The sequence below is a fragment of the Plectropomus leopardus genome, chromosome 21 (assembly GCF_026936395.1).
Source record: "Plectropomus leopardus strain MGB_pleo_1.0 chromosome 21, ASM2693639v1, whole genome shotgun sequence".
In the NCBI taxonomy this organism is placed as follows: domain Eukaryota; kingdom Metazoa; phylum Chordata; class Actinopteri; order Perciformes; family Serranidae; genus Plectropomus; species Plectropomus leopardus.
In genome coordinates, this window is record NC_142196.1 from 16,479,163 (window position 1) to 16,493,140 (window position 13,978).

At 36.7% G+C, this 13,978-nt stretch overlaps 2 protein-coding genes across 2 annotated transcripts; one reads left to right on the plus strand and one right to left on the minus strand.

Moving 5' to 3' along the window:
- Nucleotides 1-2,836: 2,836 nt before the first annotated feature.
- Nucleotides 2,837-4,684, minus strand: LOC121960825 (thiosulfate:glutathione sulfurtransferase). Its single transcript, XM_042510698.2, has 4 exons — nt 4,478-4,684; nt 3,885-4,007; nt 3,640-3,802; nt 2,837-3,257 (listed from the first exon to the last, which is right to left on the minus strand). The coding sequence occupies exons 1-4, from the start codon at nt 4,653-4,655 to the stop codon at nt 3,203-3,205; spliced, it is 519 nt and encodes a 172-aa protein (XP_042366632.1). The 5' UTR covers nt 4,656-4,684; the 3' UTR covers nt 2,837-3,202.
- A 1,603-nt stretch (nt 4,685-6,287) lies between these two features.
- On the plus strand, nt 6,288-8,007 carry LOC121960826 (cystatin-B-like). The gene is made up of 3 exons (XM_042510699.2): nt 6,288-6,447; nt 6,564-6,665; nt 7,692-8,007. The coding sequence occupies exons 1-3, from the start codon at nt 6,379-6,381 to the stop codon at nt 7,818-7,820; spliced, it is 300 nt and encodes a 99-aa protein (XP_042366633.2). The 5' UTR covers nt 6,288-6,378; the 3' UTR covers nt 7,821-8,007.
- The last annotated feature ends 5,971 nt before the right edge of the window (nt 8,008-13,978 follow it).

Here is a 13,978-nt window from a genome sequence, read left to right on the forward strand (position 1 = left end):
ATTTAGTTAAAATGTTCTTTTATACATATGCTTGAATCGTGCCACAGTCATGTCCCCTGGCTGTACTCCTCGTGACCCTGAACCAGTCTGGGTCGTGCTTTGCTGGAAGTGACATTCGTACAAAAATAGCCCAATGTTGGCCTCATAAAACAGGACTAGTAAAACATACAGAGCGTAAATTAGGTCAGGGTTGCTCTATATGTGAAAAAAAATGTATAGACTGACGCTCTGGCATCCTATGGGTCCCTTTTCCACCTCCTTTTCACACAAGGAGGGAAAAAAAAAGAAAAAACGGTGTCCATGCAGATAAAAAGAACCAACAGGTTACGGCTTATATCTCACAAAGCCGGCCAGTTTGTTTTTTGCTATCTTCTAAGTGGCATTTTCAAGATAAGATTAATAGGTCCCGCAGGAGAACAGCAAACAAATGAGATCTGGACCAAATTAATCAATGAAAAGTGCACCATGGGAAGGTGTCTTTTTAACAATGGTGGAATGTAACGCAGTATGTTTACTCAAGTACTCAACTGAAGTACATATTTTTATGTTCTCCTGCTTTACTTGAGTCTTTTCTTTTTACTCACTCCACCACATTTCTGAGGGAAAAATTGTACTTGTTTTACTGCCCTACATTTAACTGAAAACTTAAGTTACTTCACAGATTAAGGTTTTGTCATTAGATACAAACATAAGAAGAGTGCATAAAATGATGTTTTGCAATAAATTAAACTACTCAACTGTATACAAGTACAGCTGAAATGATTGGCCAATTAATCAATTAGCCAAATGACAGAAAATTAATTAGCAACTTATTCTTATTTTTCTTAATTGGGTACTTTAACAACTATTTTAATATACACTTCAGTATTTTTTTTTCTTTTTTTTTTTTTTAAATAGGTTTGACCTTTTGGTTTTTTTTTTCTGATTTGGCTACTTTGGCAATTATTTTAATAAACATTGAAGTCATTTTTTTTAGTATTTTTAAATTTGGAGATTTTTTTCCGAGTAGGGTTTTTTTTTATGCATGAGTTTTCCTGATTATACTTACTTTTATTTAAAGATTATCTTGGATGGAGGGCTTTTACTTTTAACAGTATTTTCACAGTGTGGTACTAGTACTTTTCCTTAAGTAAAGGGACTGAATACTTGCTCCACCACTGCTTTTTTTAAATTAATTCCAAACTGTAAACAGTCCAGTTTCATTGTAAAAAAAAACCCAACTGTTTTTACAAAAACAGAAAATCCAATAGACCTTTCTGTGGCAGCTGGTTGTATTTTTGTTAAAATAGATAATGGTTTCTTTAATCATTACAGTAATCTTTAAACTGGGAGGCAAATGAAGATCACATAGCTCACATTTCCAGATATTTCTATACCTAACAAATCTTAGCACACGCACTCACTATAGATTTCATTCCTGTAAAGTGCCTTTTTTTAAAGCAGTGCACAGCAGGAGGTTGATGATCTGCCAGCTGTAACCACAGCAGCTGACAAACAGCCCTAACTGATATTTTTCACCTCCAACCTGCAGTCAGTTTATGTTTTAACTAATGTTTAAGTGTCCAAATGACCTTGGAAATATGAGCCATCCTCTTTTCCTCCACAGCAGCAGGCTGCTAAATATCTCCTGTGCTTTGCAGAGCTGCAGAGAGCTGTGATACACTCTGTGGCTGGCATGAATCCATACATTTGAAACTTGACAAACTCAATTGTGTGTGACATCCATAACACATGCCAAATTTTCACTTTGGATGAGTGCACAGTGGTTTCTCCACTCATTCAAGAGCGTGACAAATAAACCCAGATGTCCCTTGCATTTCATTTACGCACATTATGCAACATTCAGGAAATCAATCTGAGTCTCTCCCACATGAATGCCAAAAACTGGGTGTCATTTTTCTGGAGCTGCTACTGCATCTCAGATGTGCTGATTTATGTTTTAAATGTGCAAAAAATAATAAAGGTCCTTTTACATGGTTACTTAGAGGATCATATCTGATGTTCAAACCCAAAATACACCATCATAACCATGTCACTTCATGCAGAGGTCATAAATAAAGCATTGATTTCCACACACAGACCCTCTGTATTGTTCATGTTTTGTAAATTGCTTCAATGAGAAAGGATGGGATTGAGGTTGAAGGTGAAATGGGATCTACTTTCCCTCAGAATGAGGCATCTTATGGACCTTGTGCATATTGGGCCCCTGACAGTTGCTCATAGAGTAGTTACTCACAGGATCGGTAGCTGTCTAAAGCAGCACCCGTGTGAAGGTCAGGCCTGAGAGAGCATCACCGCAGTTATGATAAAGGACAGTTGGTGGAAGACTGGAAATAAACGTTTTCAGAACTGGCTGAAATCTTGCTGCCATCTACTGGTGCAAAGATTGAACTGCTTCTAACACACAAACTCAAAAGCTACACACTACAAACTACATATTGACAGCAGGTTTTGAGTGTGTATTTGTTAGAAAATTAAGTACATCTAAAACAGTCTGTATGCATATATTTTAAGAAAAAAGCCCCCTATGATAGTTTGTATTTCAAAACTCACCCCGTGTTACTTTGAATCCATGAAGAAAACGTTGCTTTTCTCACATGCCTCTATGATTACGGAAGAACCCAAAAAACAAAGAAAATCACTGATGAATTTAAGTCTTTAGGGACTCTGTTTAACAACAGCAAAATGAACTCAAAACATACAAACACTGCGCAGTATGATCTCATTTATACAGTCATATGCTCAGTGTTTCTGTACCAGCAGTAAAGGAATATGAAAAACTGTGCATATGTACAAATGTGGACAAACTGCAGGTCTATAAAGACGTACAGACATGTTGAAATTTGCACATAATTTAATCAACATCAATCACTTTCACATTAATCAGTTTGTCGTGAATCACAGAATAAGAAGGATGCAGAGCATATGCGAAACCTTGAAACCTTGAAGAATGAGTCAAACCTGCAGCTAAAAATGTAAAATTGTGAAGTTGAATGTTTAAAGTGGTATTTACCTACTAAATAACAGTTAAAATGAATGAAATGTGAAACTTAGGAAACAGTCAATATTGATGCAATTTTGTAACTTATAACAATCAACAGAATGTAGCTCAAGATTAACTGACATCTCATTTATATTCTGTTTTGTATTAGCTGTATTTTGGATAAAATATGGAACTTAAGCACTACAGTTCAGTCCAAACTCATTTTCCTTCTTGCTCTGCCCACTCACTGTACCCTCCTTTATAATGTCTTGCCCTGAGAAAAAAGAGGCATAAGAAAAAGAGCTTAGTCTCTTATCACTGCTGTTTGTTTTTCAACTAAAAGGTCGTCCAGTGTTCAATAAACCAAAGAAGCATCTGAGGACATTGTACTCTAACTGCAGCGCCGTCCAGGGCTGATTAATAATTAAATAAGAACACATAAAAAAATGCCACTTATGGTGATACATTGCTCCAGTGTAGCACATTATGTCATTCAGCAAGGTCCATATGACCTTGCATTATTGAATTTGGAGAGATTTAAAGTTAAATCAATGGCTTATTACTTGCTCTTTAGGTAATAACTGTCACCTTTAATTTGTCATGACATAATTGGACAACTAGGTGTTTCATGTGCAGGTGCATCTGCGGCTATTTACCTGTTAAATCCCAGCTGACGGGCAATTTCCAGAGCCGTGGAGCTCCTTTTTCCACTTCTGCAGTGAAACACGATGTTGTCGTCATCTTTTCCAGGAGCCTTCACGTCAAATTTCTGCTCAAAGTGCTCCGGAGACAACTTCAAAGACTCCTCCAGGTTGCCCACTGATGTATAAACACATAAATAGGAGTAATAACCCACAGAAAACCACATGTTTTTCCCACTTTGTGATGTGTTTACACTTACATGGGATGTTGACAGCATGTGGAATGCGTCCGGCCTGGTATTCATCAGGATTTCTCACATCAAACAGCTGAATGTCTCTGTTGGACAGCATGGTCTTCAGCTGCGAGTAGGTCACCACCGAAGCTGAGGAGTAAACGAAAGATGTAAAAGTTAAAATCCAGCCTTTGAATATGTGGACTCTGGATTTATTTTTATTTTTATTTTTTTTGTAACTGTTGCCTTTTATGTCTATAAACTCACCATCCATCAATTTAACAGTCACCTGAGTTAACTCATCACACAGTGCTGGTCAGTGCAGCGAGGATACCTTTTCCCTACTGACAGACCATTGTTGTCCATTTCAAACAAAAATGCCAGAGTCAACCAAACTCTGTGTTTCAAACAATCACATGAAAAAACACTAGATAGACACTCTGCAGTCTATTGAGTGTGACTTCTGGCAGCACATGCACAGGAAGCCTGTGATAAAAGCCATGAACGAGCACATAACATTATACAGCACTTTACGCGACATTTCACCGCGCAGGGATATTAAAGTAATCCTTGTTAGATGCTGTAAAAGTATATAAAGTTACAATGAAATATTTCATTACCGCTCTCGGATGCGTCTCCACATTTGGGACTTGAAGTTGTAAAAGCCCGTAAAATAGGCCCATAAGTCGGGTAAGGCCTGCGGTTTATTTCCGCAAACACCTGGCAGAAACCTCGGGAAAGCACACAGGTCAGCAGCATGGTGAAGACAAGTGCGCCGCTGAGACTGTGTGGACACATGACCACGACGCTCACACGGCCGCCTTTCTTCTTCTTCTCCTTAAAAAAACATGTCCTAAATAAACGCTGCATTGGACGCCATCCTGAGGTTGAAAAGTGATTCTCAAATTAAAAGAAAAAAGAAAAGAAAAAAAGAAAAAAGCAACTTGCTAGAAATAACAAGATGCTTGAGTTTTATACACACACACACACACACACACACACATATATAAATATAAATATATATATAAATTTAAGGGTATAATTACCAAGTCCAAAAAAAAGGAAATTAAAGGAAAAAAAATCTAATCTCTGATCTCTGATCCCTGCGTCAAACTGGTTAATATTTTCGATCCAGATAACCCATTGTTCTGGGATTTTTCTGTCAGCAGGACAGTATTTCTACACTGTTTTACTGCTATTTTTTTTAAGTATCTGAGGCTACTTCTACCACTTGTGGGAACTGTCCTAATGTTTACTTAAAGGGGTTAGAGTCAGAGGTCTATGCAGACCAGGACAAACGATTTTTGCATTTAAAAAGAAAAAAAAAACATAAGAAAAGTTTAGAAAAATATGTTTCGTTACTAATTAAAATATTAAACAGTTTATACAAGTGCAGCTGAAATGATTGATCAAGTTATCAATAAGCAAACTGACAGACAATTAAATGCAAATTACTTATACGTTCAAGTCTTCTTGTATTTTATCTTATTTTTTAATAATTTTGATGGATTTATGGGTGTTGTTTCCCAGATTTTCCTGCACTGGATAGACCTATGCTTACTTTTCATACTTTAAGTACGTTTCTAATTAATTACCACAACTTAAGTAACATTTCCAATGCAGGACTTTTACTTGTAACAGAGTATTTTAACAGTGTGGTATTTATACTTCTACTTAAGTAAAGGAACTGCATAGCCTAATTAGTTAGTTAGTACTCAGGTAAAGTCGACTAATGCTATCTCAAAATTGGTCTTACAAGAGTAGCCTGCGGATATGAATGAATGGAGGAAATCAAAAAGCAGAAGACAGAAGATGACTCATTAGCTCCCTCTGGCACTTTGTGATTTATCGACTAAGAATTGTGGTTTCAAAAGAGAATTCAAACTTTGTCCTAGATATTTCAATAACCCACTGTCACAAAACCTGTTCAGTGCACGTGTGGAAAGTTTTTTTAAAGTCGTAACTGAGACGGGTTTAGTCCCGCAGGAGTGACGCCTGTCTTTGTTTTTGTGGAGCAGAAATGACTATCAACAAAGGGAATACAAGTAAGAAGACAAGCTGTTTATACAGCGCATAACTCATCCTCAAAATCTCCAAACAAGAAACCCACAAGTTCATCATGACTTTTTCCAGTCCATCAGCAAAACATCGTCATTTTTCAGCTCGTTGTCACATCCAAACACAGCCACGCCTCGGATTAAACCATATCATATATAAAGAGGGGGTCCGGAGAGATGCGTTCAAATGTATTCTTGAAATTTTCCTTCCAGTTTCTTTTAACTATACAGCCTCAAAAGCAAGTGTCCTTATAACAGCTGTGTATAACACGGTTTTTTGTGTGTGTGTGTTTTTTTTCCCTTTGTGAAATCTCTTAAAAAGCAACCCCCCTCCTCTACTAATGGTATAATCCGGAACACAGAGTCATATGATTCTCTGACTCAAATTGAAAGGTCTGAACTGAACAGACTCCAATCATTTTGTTCCCTTTTCTGTCTGTTTTCCACCTTTAATATCTGCCATCATGCCGATGTGTGGAGGGTTAAGCGATTTGAAAGAGGCCGACCCCAAAATCCAGGAGATCTGTGACAGCGTAAGTAGAGAGAGAGGAAGAACATTGTTTTTGTTTGTCTTTTTTCCCTCGAAAGTGTCTGCTCACCGTAAACAGTGTCTGTGTTTAGATGTTTCTCTCATCTCTTTGTTGTTCAGATAAAGGCCAGTGCAGAGGAAAAAGCTGGGAAGAGTTTCGCTGTTTTCGTAGCCAGGAACTACAAGACTCAGGTTGTGGCCGGGACCAACTACTTCATCAAGGTAACTTCCAAAAACAGCACAACTACAACGAAAGCCCCCAAGTCCTGAATGATCGACCGGATACGATTTTTAGGCCACTCTGTAGAAACAAGACCAGGTTTGATTTAACCCTTTGATACCCGAGGAAATGCAAAACCTTGAGGAGAAGGCAGATAAGCAAATCAACAAGACATGGCCCAGAAATGAGTGAAAAGGTATAAGAAAATTAACAAAAAATACGCGAAAAAAAGAAAGAAACAAAAAAGAACCCCCCCCCCCATATACATAAACACACACACACACACATATATATATATATATATATATATATATATATATATATATATATAGCATTGCACTGCATTTTTCCATGTTATCGAAAGAAACCAAAGAATTTGGTTGAAAACTGATGTTGATCCAGGTTTCAAAGGGATGGAAGCAGCTTGCTAATAAGTTTTTGTTTTTTTTTTAATATAAACATTAATAACCTATCACATACAGTGCGTCTATGTAAAAGGGGTTACTTATAGCCCTGGGATGACCACACAAGGATAATCACTGAGCCCCTAATTTCTGTGAAGGTTTAAAGTGAGCATCAGCTCTTGTTTTAGTCTTCAGGACTGCAACTTTAATGTCAAGAGTAAAAATAAACAAAAAACACCCCAGAACTTTAAAAACTCATTTACAATCAAATGTAACAATCTTTTAAAGTAAGGGAAGTACAAACTTTATGTTTTAAATTTTGCAGCCTCAACATGCCACCAGCTTCTGTTGGTTGGCTGCTTTATTTTATTAAGAGGAGACCATAGAAATGAAAGGCAAACCATTTCAAAACTAAAGATTTTTAACTAAAATACGTGCTGAACTTAACACAGGGTCATTTTCACTCCATAACTCCACCAGTTTCTCTGAGACTTGTTCACCTTCTTGCACCTCTCTGGATAAATCAAGACTAAAAATGTCTAATATTATCCAACATGTTTGATTTTGTCAGAACCTCGAGATGAGAGAAAGATCTAATGAAACTTTACTTTTACATCCTTGCAGGTTCATGTTGGAGGAGAAGATCATGTTCACCTGCGTGTCTTTAAATCCCTGCCACATGCAGGAGAAGAAGTACAGCTACATGGAATACAGCACCCCAAGAGCGTTGAAGACGAGATTGTGCACTTTTAACAAGATCCCGAAACCAAACAAAGCATCAGTGTATCCTGAAAGTATCCTGTCTCATAAGAAGACAACGTTAAATGCAGTTTACATGTATAAGATGTAACAACATACTGTATTGTAATGTAGTTCATGTTATAAGGAGTCAAAATGGAACTATTTTGTACGAAATAAATGAATCTGATTTGTTCAGAGAGTGAGTGTTTCTGTTTTTTGTGGTATGTGATTTGTGAAATAGCTGCAGGTCAGGGCGTGTGCTTCAGCTCGCACACAGTGACAAGAAGTAAAGACTGGACAAAAGAAATGAAGACAGATGGAGTCTTTTCACTACTGTAATGCTAAGTGGCACTAGTTGACATTGCTTCAGGTTCTTGATTGATTTTGTGGATTTTGCAAGAACACGTCCATTCTGGAGCTGCAGTCTGTTCACGCAACCAGAAAAGCCACTCAGGCATATTCTACAGATTTGTGAAACACGCTTCTGTTTGGGCACGATTACTCTGATGTGTTTATTTTCTGGAGATAAATCCCATACATGAATATTTTAACCTCTGACCCAACTGACCTGCCAGGTTAGCTTCAAATTCAGTTAAACACTATTCAAACCCCCAAGACTTACAATTGTAGTGGAGATCCCAGAGTTTCTACCAATACCAAATATGTCAGAAAAATTTTGAAAAACGTGTATAAAATGATGATCCCCCATCCCTGAGTAACATAACTGTAATATTTTTCATAAATTCAGTATATACATTGCCAAAAATATTCCTACTGAATCTTAAATAATCTGATCACTCCTTTCCAGTTTATTACTTAAGATACAATTTATTTATTCCTATAAAATCTCAGTTAGTTTAGTTTCACGTAAACATCACAGAACTTTAATGAAGATCTGAAACAAGCTGATCCACGTGTGTGATGTTGTCACACTGTGATATTATGAGGCTTTTTCAAACTAAAGATCGCTTTAAGGATGCATTTAAGTTAAAGAATGGACTTCAAGAGGTTAGAAAAATACATTCACGGTCTGATGCTCTTGAAGTTTCACAATCCTTTCTAAATGTCCGTGAAATGTTAAGCAACATACTGCAGGGTGTGGGGCTACATCTTAAAACAGCGAATGTATAGGTATGGCTTAGAAGTGAAGACGGAGTGCTGTGGTTGAGTAGAAACAAATAGATGTGCACAGCAAGTAGCTCCTGTTGAAAGGATTTTAATGCTTTGCTGTCATTTGAAACTGTAGCAACTACATGAAACAAACTTAAAATTGCTAAGAGGCTGAGGCCAGGTCTGGTTTAGCTGTCCGACATGCCAACAGAAAAGATTGACTAATATTAAATAAATAAAATAAAAATAAAACCCCAAAATTACAGTGAATACATTTCATGAATTAAAAGGTATTGTAACATGCACAAACTTGCACAGAAAATGCAAACAAATGTGATAGATAGACAGATAGATAGTTTCACCGCCCATATCTATGACACAACTCTCCCAATAACTGCAATTAAAAAATAATAAATAATATCCCAAAACACTAAAAAATCTTATTACTCAAAAAGTTGTAGTCCTTTCCATATTTGTTCATGATTACTACATTGCACAAGCTTTTAGTACCAAAAACTACATACAAAAAATCCCACTTAATATTTGTGACATGTAACATACTCTTATCTTAGCTTTTTTATTGCTTTTTCTAATTCAAAAACATGGTCAGCAGCTTAAAATAAGTGAAAAAAAAAGTGAATCATTCATAAGTAGATTGAATTGGTTGTGTCAATACATCAGGTGTTATATGTTACATGTATCTGGTTAAAAATTGTTAGATTACACCCTAAACAAACTGTGTCTATCTTTTTAGAGCATTTTTTTCCACCGAACCCTGAGGCACACCCAACCTTCAGGACATCTGCGTGAGTCATATGGAGTCTATAAGTTCCTGCTGTGTATTTAAACAAAAGCACACTGTGCAAACTATGAATCACGGTGCACTGGAGGTGAACCACGAACTTGATGATGATGAAGTTGGAAAAAATGACATTAAAAAATAACATTAACTACTAGCTCTAAATGAACTAAGTTTTAATTCACACTACAAATGTACTTTTTCATATTTTTAATTTCACTTAGTTGTTTTTTTGTTTGGTTTTTGAAAAAATACATTTCCATGAAAAGTTTATTGGTCTACCATTCTACCCCCCTTTTTAATTTTCTTATACCCTCCCGGCTATGTGTGTATTGTCTTCATGCACTGTTTTATGTGTTGGTGTGTTTTCCATATTCAAAACTAATTCAAAATATTTTAATATTCAATATTCTGGTACACTAATACAGGTGAAAACATGCAATCACTTTTATATTCAGCACTCAAGTGCTCTCACATAAACCTCCATCAAACTCACAATATTTCCAACTGTAATTTCTGATGATACTTTCAACATTTATGCCACAACGATGAAAATATTTCCCAGCAGAAATCATCTAAATCATCTCCACACATCTGTGAAACCTCCCATTCAAGTAATCGCCTCAGTTCCAGCCAAGTCAGACCAAATCCTGTTAGCCACATGGTCAGACATGTTGAAACTGTTGATTGAACCACAAACCAATCGACAGATCGCACTGCAGCCACGCTGAGCTTAATCAGACTGTGTGTCAGCACATCTGTTAATCTCTGGACTTCACACATCAGTCACATCCCTCTGAGTGTCATCTTGTGACTACAGTTCCTCTTTGTTAATCACATGCATGGTTTTTGTTCCTATGACAAATGAAATAAATAAGAAAGTTGATGTTTTGGGTCTGCAGTTCTTTTTAGATATTTTGGATCTGTGATGTTAATTTAAAAGACCTTTTATAATAAAGGCATTTTCCCAGTACCATACCGACAAATGGCCTAAGGGGAAAAAAATGACTTCCAAAGAGTAGCCTACTGAAAATGTAAAAGAGAAAAATACACTGACACACAAAGTTGCCCCTCTGTTGCCAAAAGTTATCCTTCTTAAAATGCTAATGATATAAATGCACTGGGTCCATAGTTGATTAAAGTGGCCTCCTTGGATTATTTTCCTTATGGAGCATGTTGAATTCATCCATCGTCCACTAGTTTAAAGACAGGAAAAGGTGAAATAAGTAAAAACTGACAGGAAATATATTTTCAAATCACTCAAAGCAAGTGATGGTCACAGTTTGTAATTGTAACTATTGAAACGATTGTCCTCGCCAGTTCCACAGTTTTCTTATGACTGCAGCCCCGAGAGCTTAATGCTCTGCAGCTTAAGAAAACCAAAATGCATCTTAGAACAATAATAAATAATTACATATAATATTTTAAGACAACCAACAGAGTGCAAGATGCAGAAAAAGTTTGGATAAACTTGTAGGATAAAAGAAACACATCTACATAAATTAAGTTTTCCTCCAATGTACAGAAAATGGACTTCATGAACAGAGACTACTTTTTTGTATGAAATGTTACAATACTACATAAATGATTGAGCAAAACTGACATAATGATGAACATTTACTGAGAGAAAGCAGAGCAGCGTGCAGGTATAGTCAGTGACTGACATCTTTGAAGCTCGCCGATTAAAATAATCTAGATTAATGCATCGACGAGAGTTTGAAAGGAACAAGGGAAAAGCTTGAAACAATTAAAGTGATCAGTTTAGATTTGTGGAAGATCCTGGTTTGAGTAAAAGTTAATTAATTTTTTAATTTGTAAACTAGCACTGATTTCCCATCAATCTCTTAAATACACAAAAATTATATTGTGTCACTTTTCAGTTCTAGTGGAGGGACATTATGTTGAGAAAGTGGCTGTGGTTGCTCCAGGCTTTTCCCAGAAACCCCACACAGTATGCAGGTAACCCTCAACCTATGATGGAGGGCCATCTGGCCAGAGACAAAGCTATCAGGTTCTTTACACAGCCAAACATCTGAGGAAAATAAAGACTGCGAATCCTTGGCGCTCATCTAACAGCTCAGAAAGGATCAGACCAAAGTAGGTCGTGTTTGTAACACTAGAGGCCTCCAAACACCATCAAACTGAGCGACGTGAGCCACCTGCAGCTAGAGGATTTATTGAAAGGAACTCCTGGTATTGAGAGGATTTGGCTTTGTTCACCCAAATCTCCAAAACAAAACATTTTCTCACTTTTACTTTATCGTCACTTTATTTTAACTTACTGATTTGGTCTTAAAGTTCCTCAGGATAACCTACCAAACTCACTGTGGACAAATTTAGGGACTGTTACTTCAGTAGAAAATAGTTGCATGAAATCTGTTCACAGCCACATCCAGGTCTGTGGACGATTCAGAGGATTCGTGAAACTGATGCCTGAAAGAAGTACGCTTGAAAAGCTTTTTAAAAGTGGCACAATTTCACACATAGCATTCAGTCAAGTTCGGTTAGCTCGCCATGGGGAATACTCCTCAACCTGTGAACAAAGTTGTACATTATCTTGGTTCCAGGGGGAGTTTCCAAAAGATTAAAACAGCAGTTTGTGAAAAGCTGGTGAACATAGTGGAGCATTTAGCCGCTGATGAAGTGAGCCAGCGTCTTCCACTAAATCACTTTTATTGCACAATTTTGTGCATTAAATCCATAGATATCCACAAGGTGCCCTTTTGCATAAATTTCAAATGTTCATATTTTTAAACCAATTGTCCCAGTAAGCTTCCATGTTGTCACTACGGCCTACAACAGCCAATGAGAGCCTGTGTTGGACAACAAATACTGTCCTCACTCCTTAGGTTACAGAGCCAATCTCAACCAAGCAGCTGGCCTGATGGCTTATGGGTCTTGTAGTGAATGACACTCTTGAACTCAAGTTTACTTTTGAACAGGTTGCTGGCATCATGAACCTTTATCAATGTACTTGCATAATAAACAAATGGCTTTTCTGTTGTCTTAAGGAATATAAAGTCTGTCTTACCAATTTGAGGTTTTATATACAGTGAGCTCCTAAATAGACATTTGCATCAGAGTTCATAGGTTTTTTTTAAGCTCGTATTTACACATTCAGTTTTACCTGCCCCCCCCCTTCTTTAACATAAAAAGTGCTTGGGAAAAAAAACCTTATAATGAGATGCGTAAAATGTTTATTTTCTGCGGTATTATTATCTACTTTGAAATTTGACAAGGTGAGGCCTCATACTTTGGCCCAATTGTGTTTTCCAGCTTTCAACTCCCAGTTCTAGTCATCTTCAGCGTCTTTTTTCAAGAAAATATTTATGCGAAGATTAAAAAAAAAAGAAAAAGAAAAACTTTTATGTCAGTGTGTATATCACACTCATCACTGTCGACATTTGCATTTACAGTGATTCTGACTGTGCACATGCACTAAACATGAAACAAGAAAAGCTTTCAGTTTACTTTGTGTTTGCCTTGGATAGGTGTTACAGGGGAATTTACTGAGCCTCCGTGCAGCCTCACAGTCTGCAGGACTTATTGTCAGAGTATTTCCTTGTGAGATCAGACTGTATTAATCTCAGAACAATGCATTTTATTCCTTCCCCAGAACACTGGAGTGACTCACAATGAGGAAGTGTTTCCCTGGTGTGTAATCAGAACTCACTAAGTTTATTTTTTCACACTCAAGTGAAAGTCTTTTTAACTATGTTGAGGTTTGTAAAAACTAAAAGTATCTATTAACCTTTTAAAATAAAAAAAAAAAACAACATTTCTTCCAGCCAAGATGACATCTACTTTACAAATTAGGCTTCACAATAGAAAAGCGGATGCTGCACTCAGTGCAGCCTCACAGTCTGCAGGACTTATTGTCAGAGTATTTCCTTGTGAGATCAGACTGTATTAATCTCAGAACAATGCATTTTATTCCTTCCCCAGAACACTGGAGTGACTCACAATGAGGAAGTGTTTCCCTGGTGTGTAATCAGAACTCACTAAGTTTATTTTTTCACACTCAAGTGAAAGTCTTTTTAACTATGTTGAGGTTTGTAAAAACTAAAAGTATCTATTAACCTTTTAAAATAAAAAAAAAAACAACATTTCTTCCAGCCAAGATGACATCTACTTTACAAATTAGGCTTCACAATAGAAAAGCGGATGCTGCACTCAGTAATGAAAAAAAAGTTTAGATATTTCTCATTCTTTAATCTTTATTATTTCTTTAGAAGGAAGCGTGTTCAACCTGATGATTCTA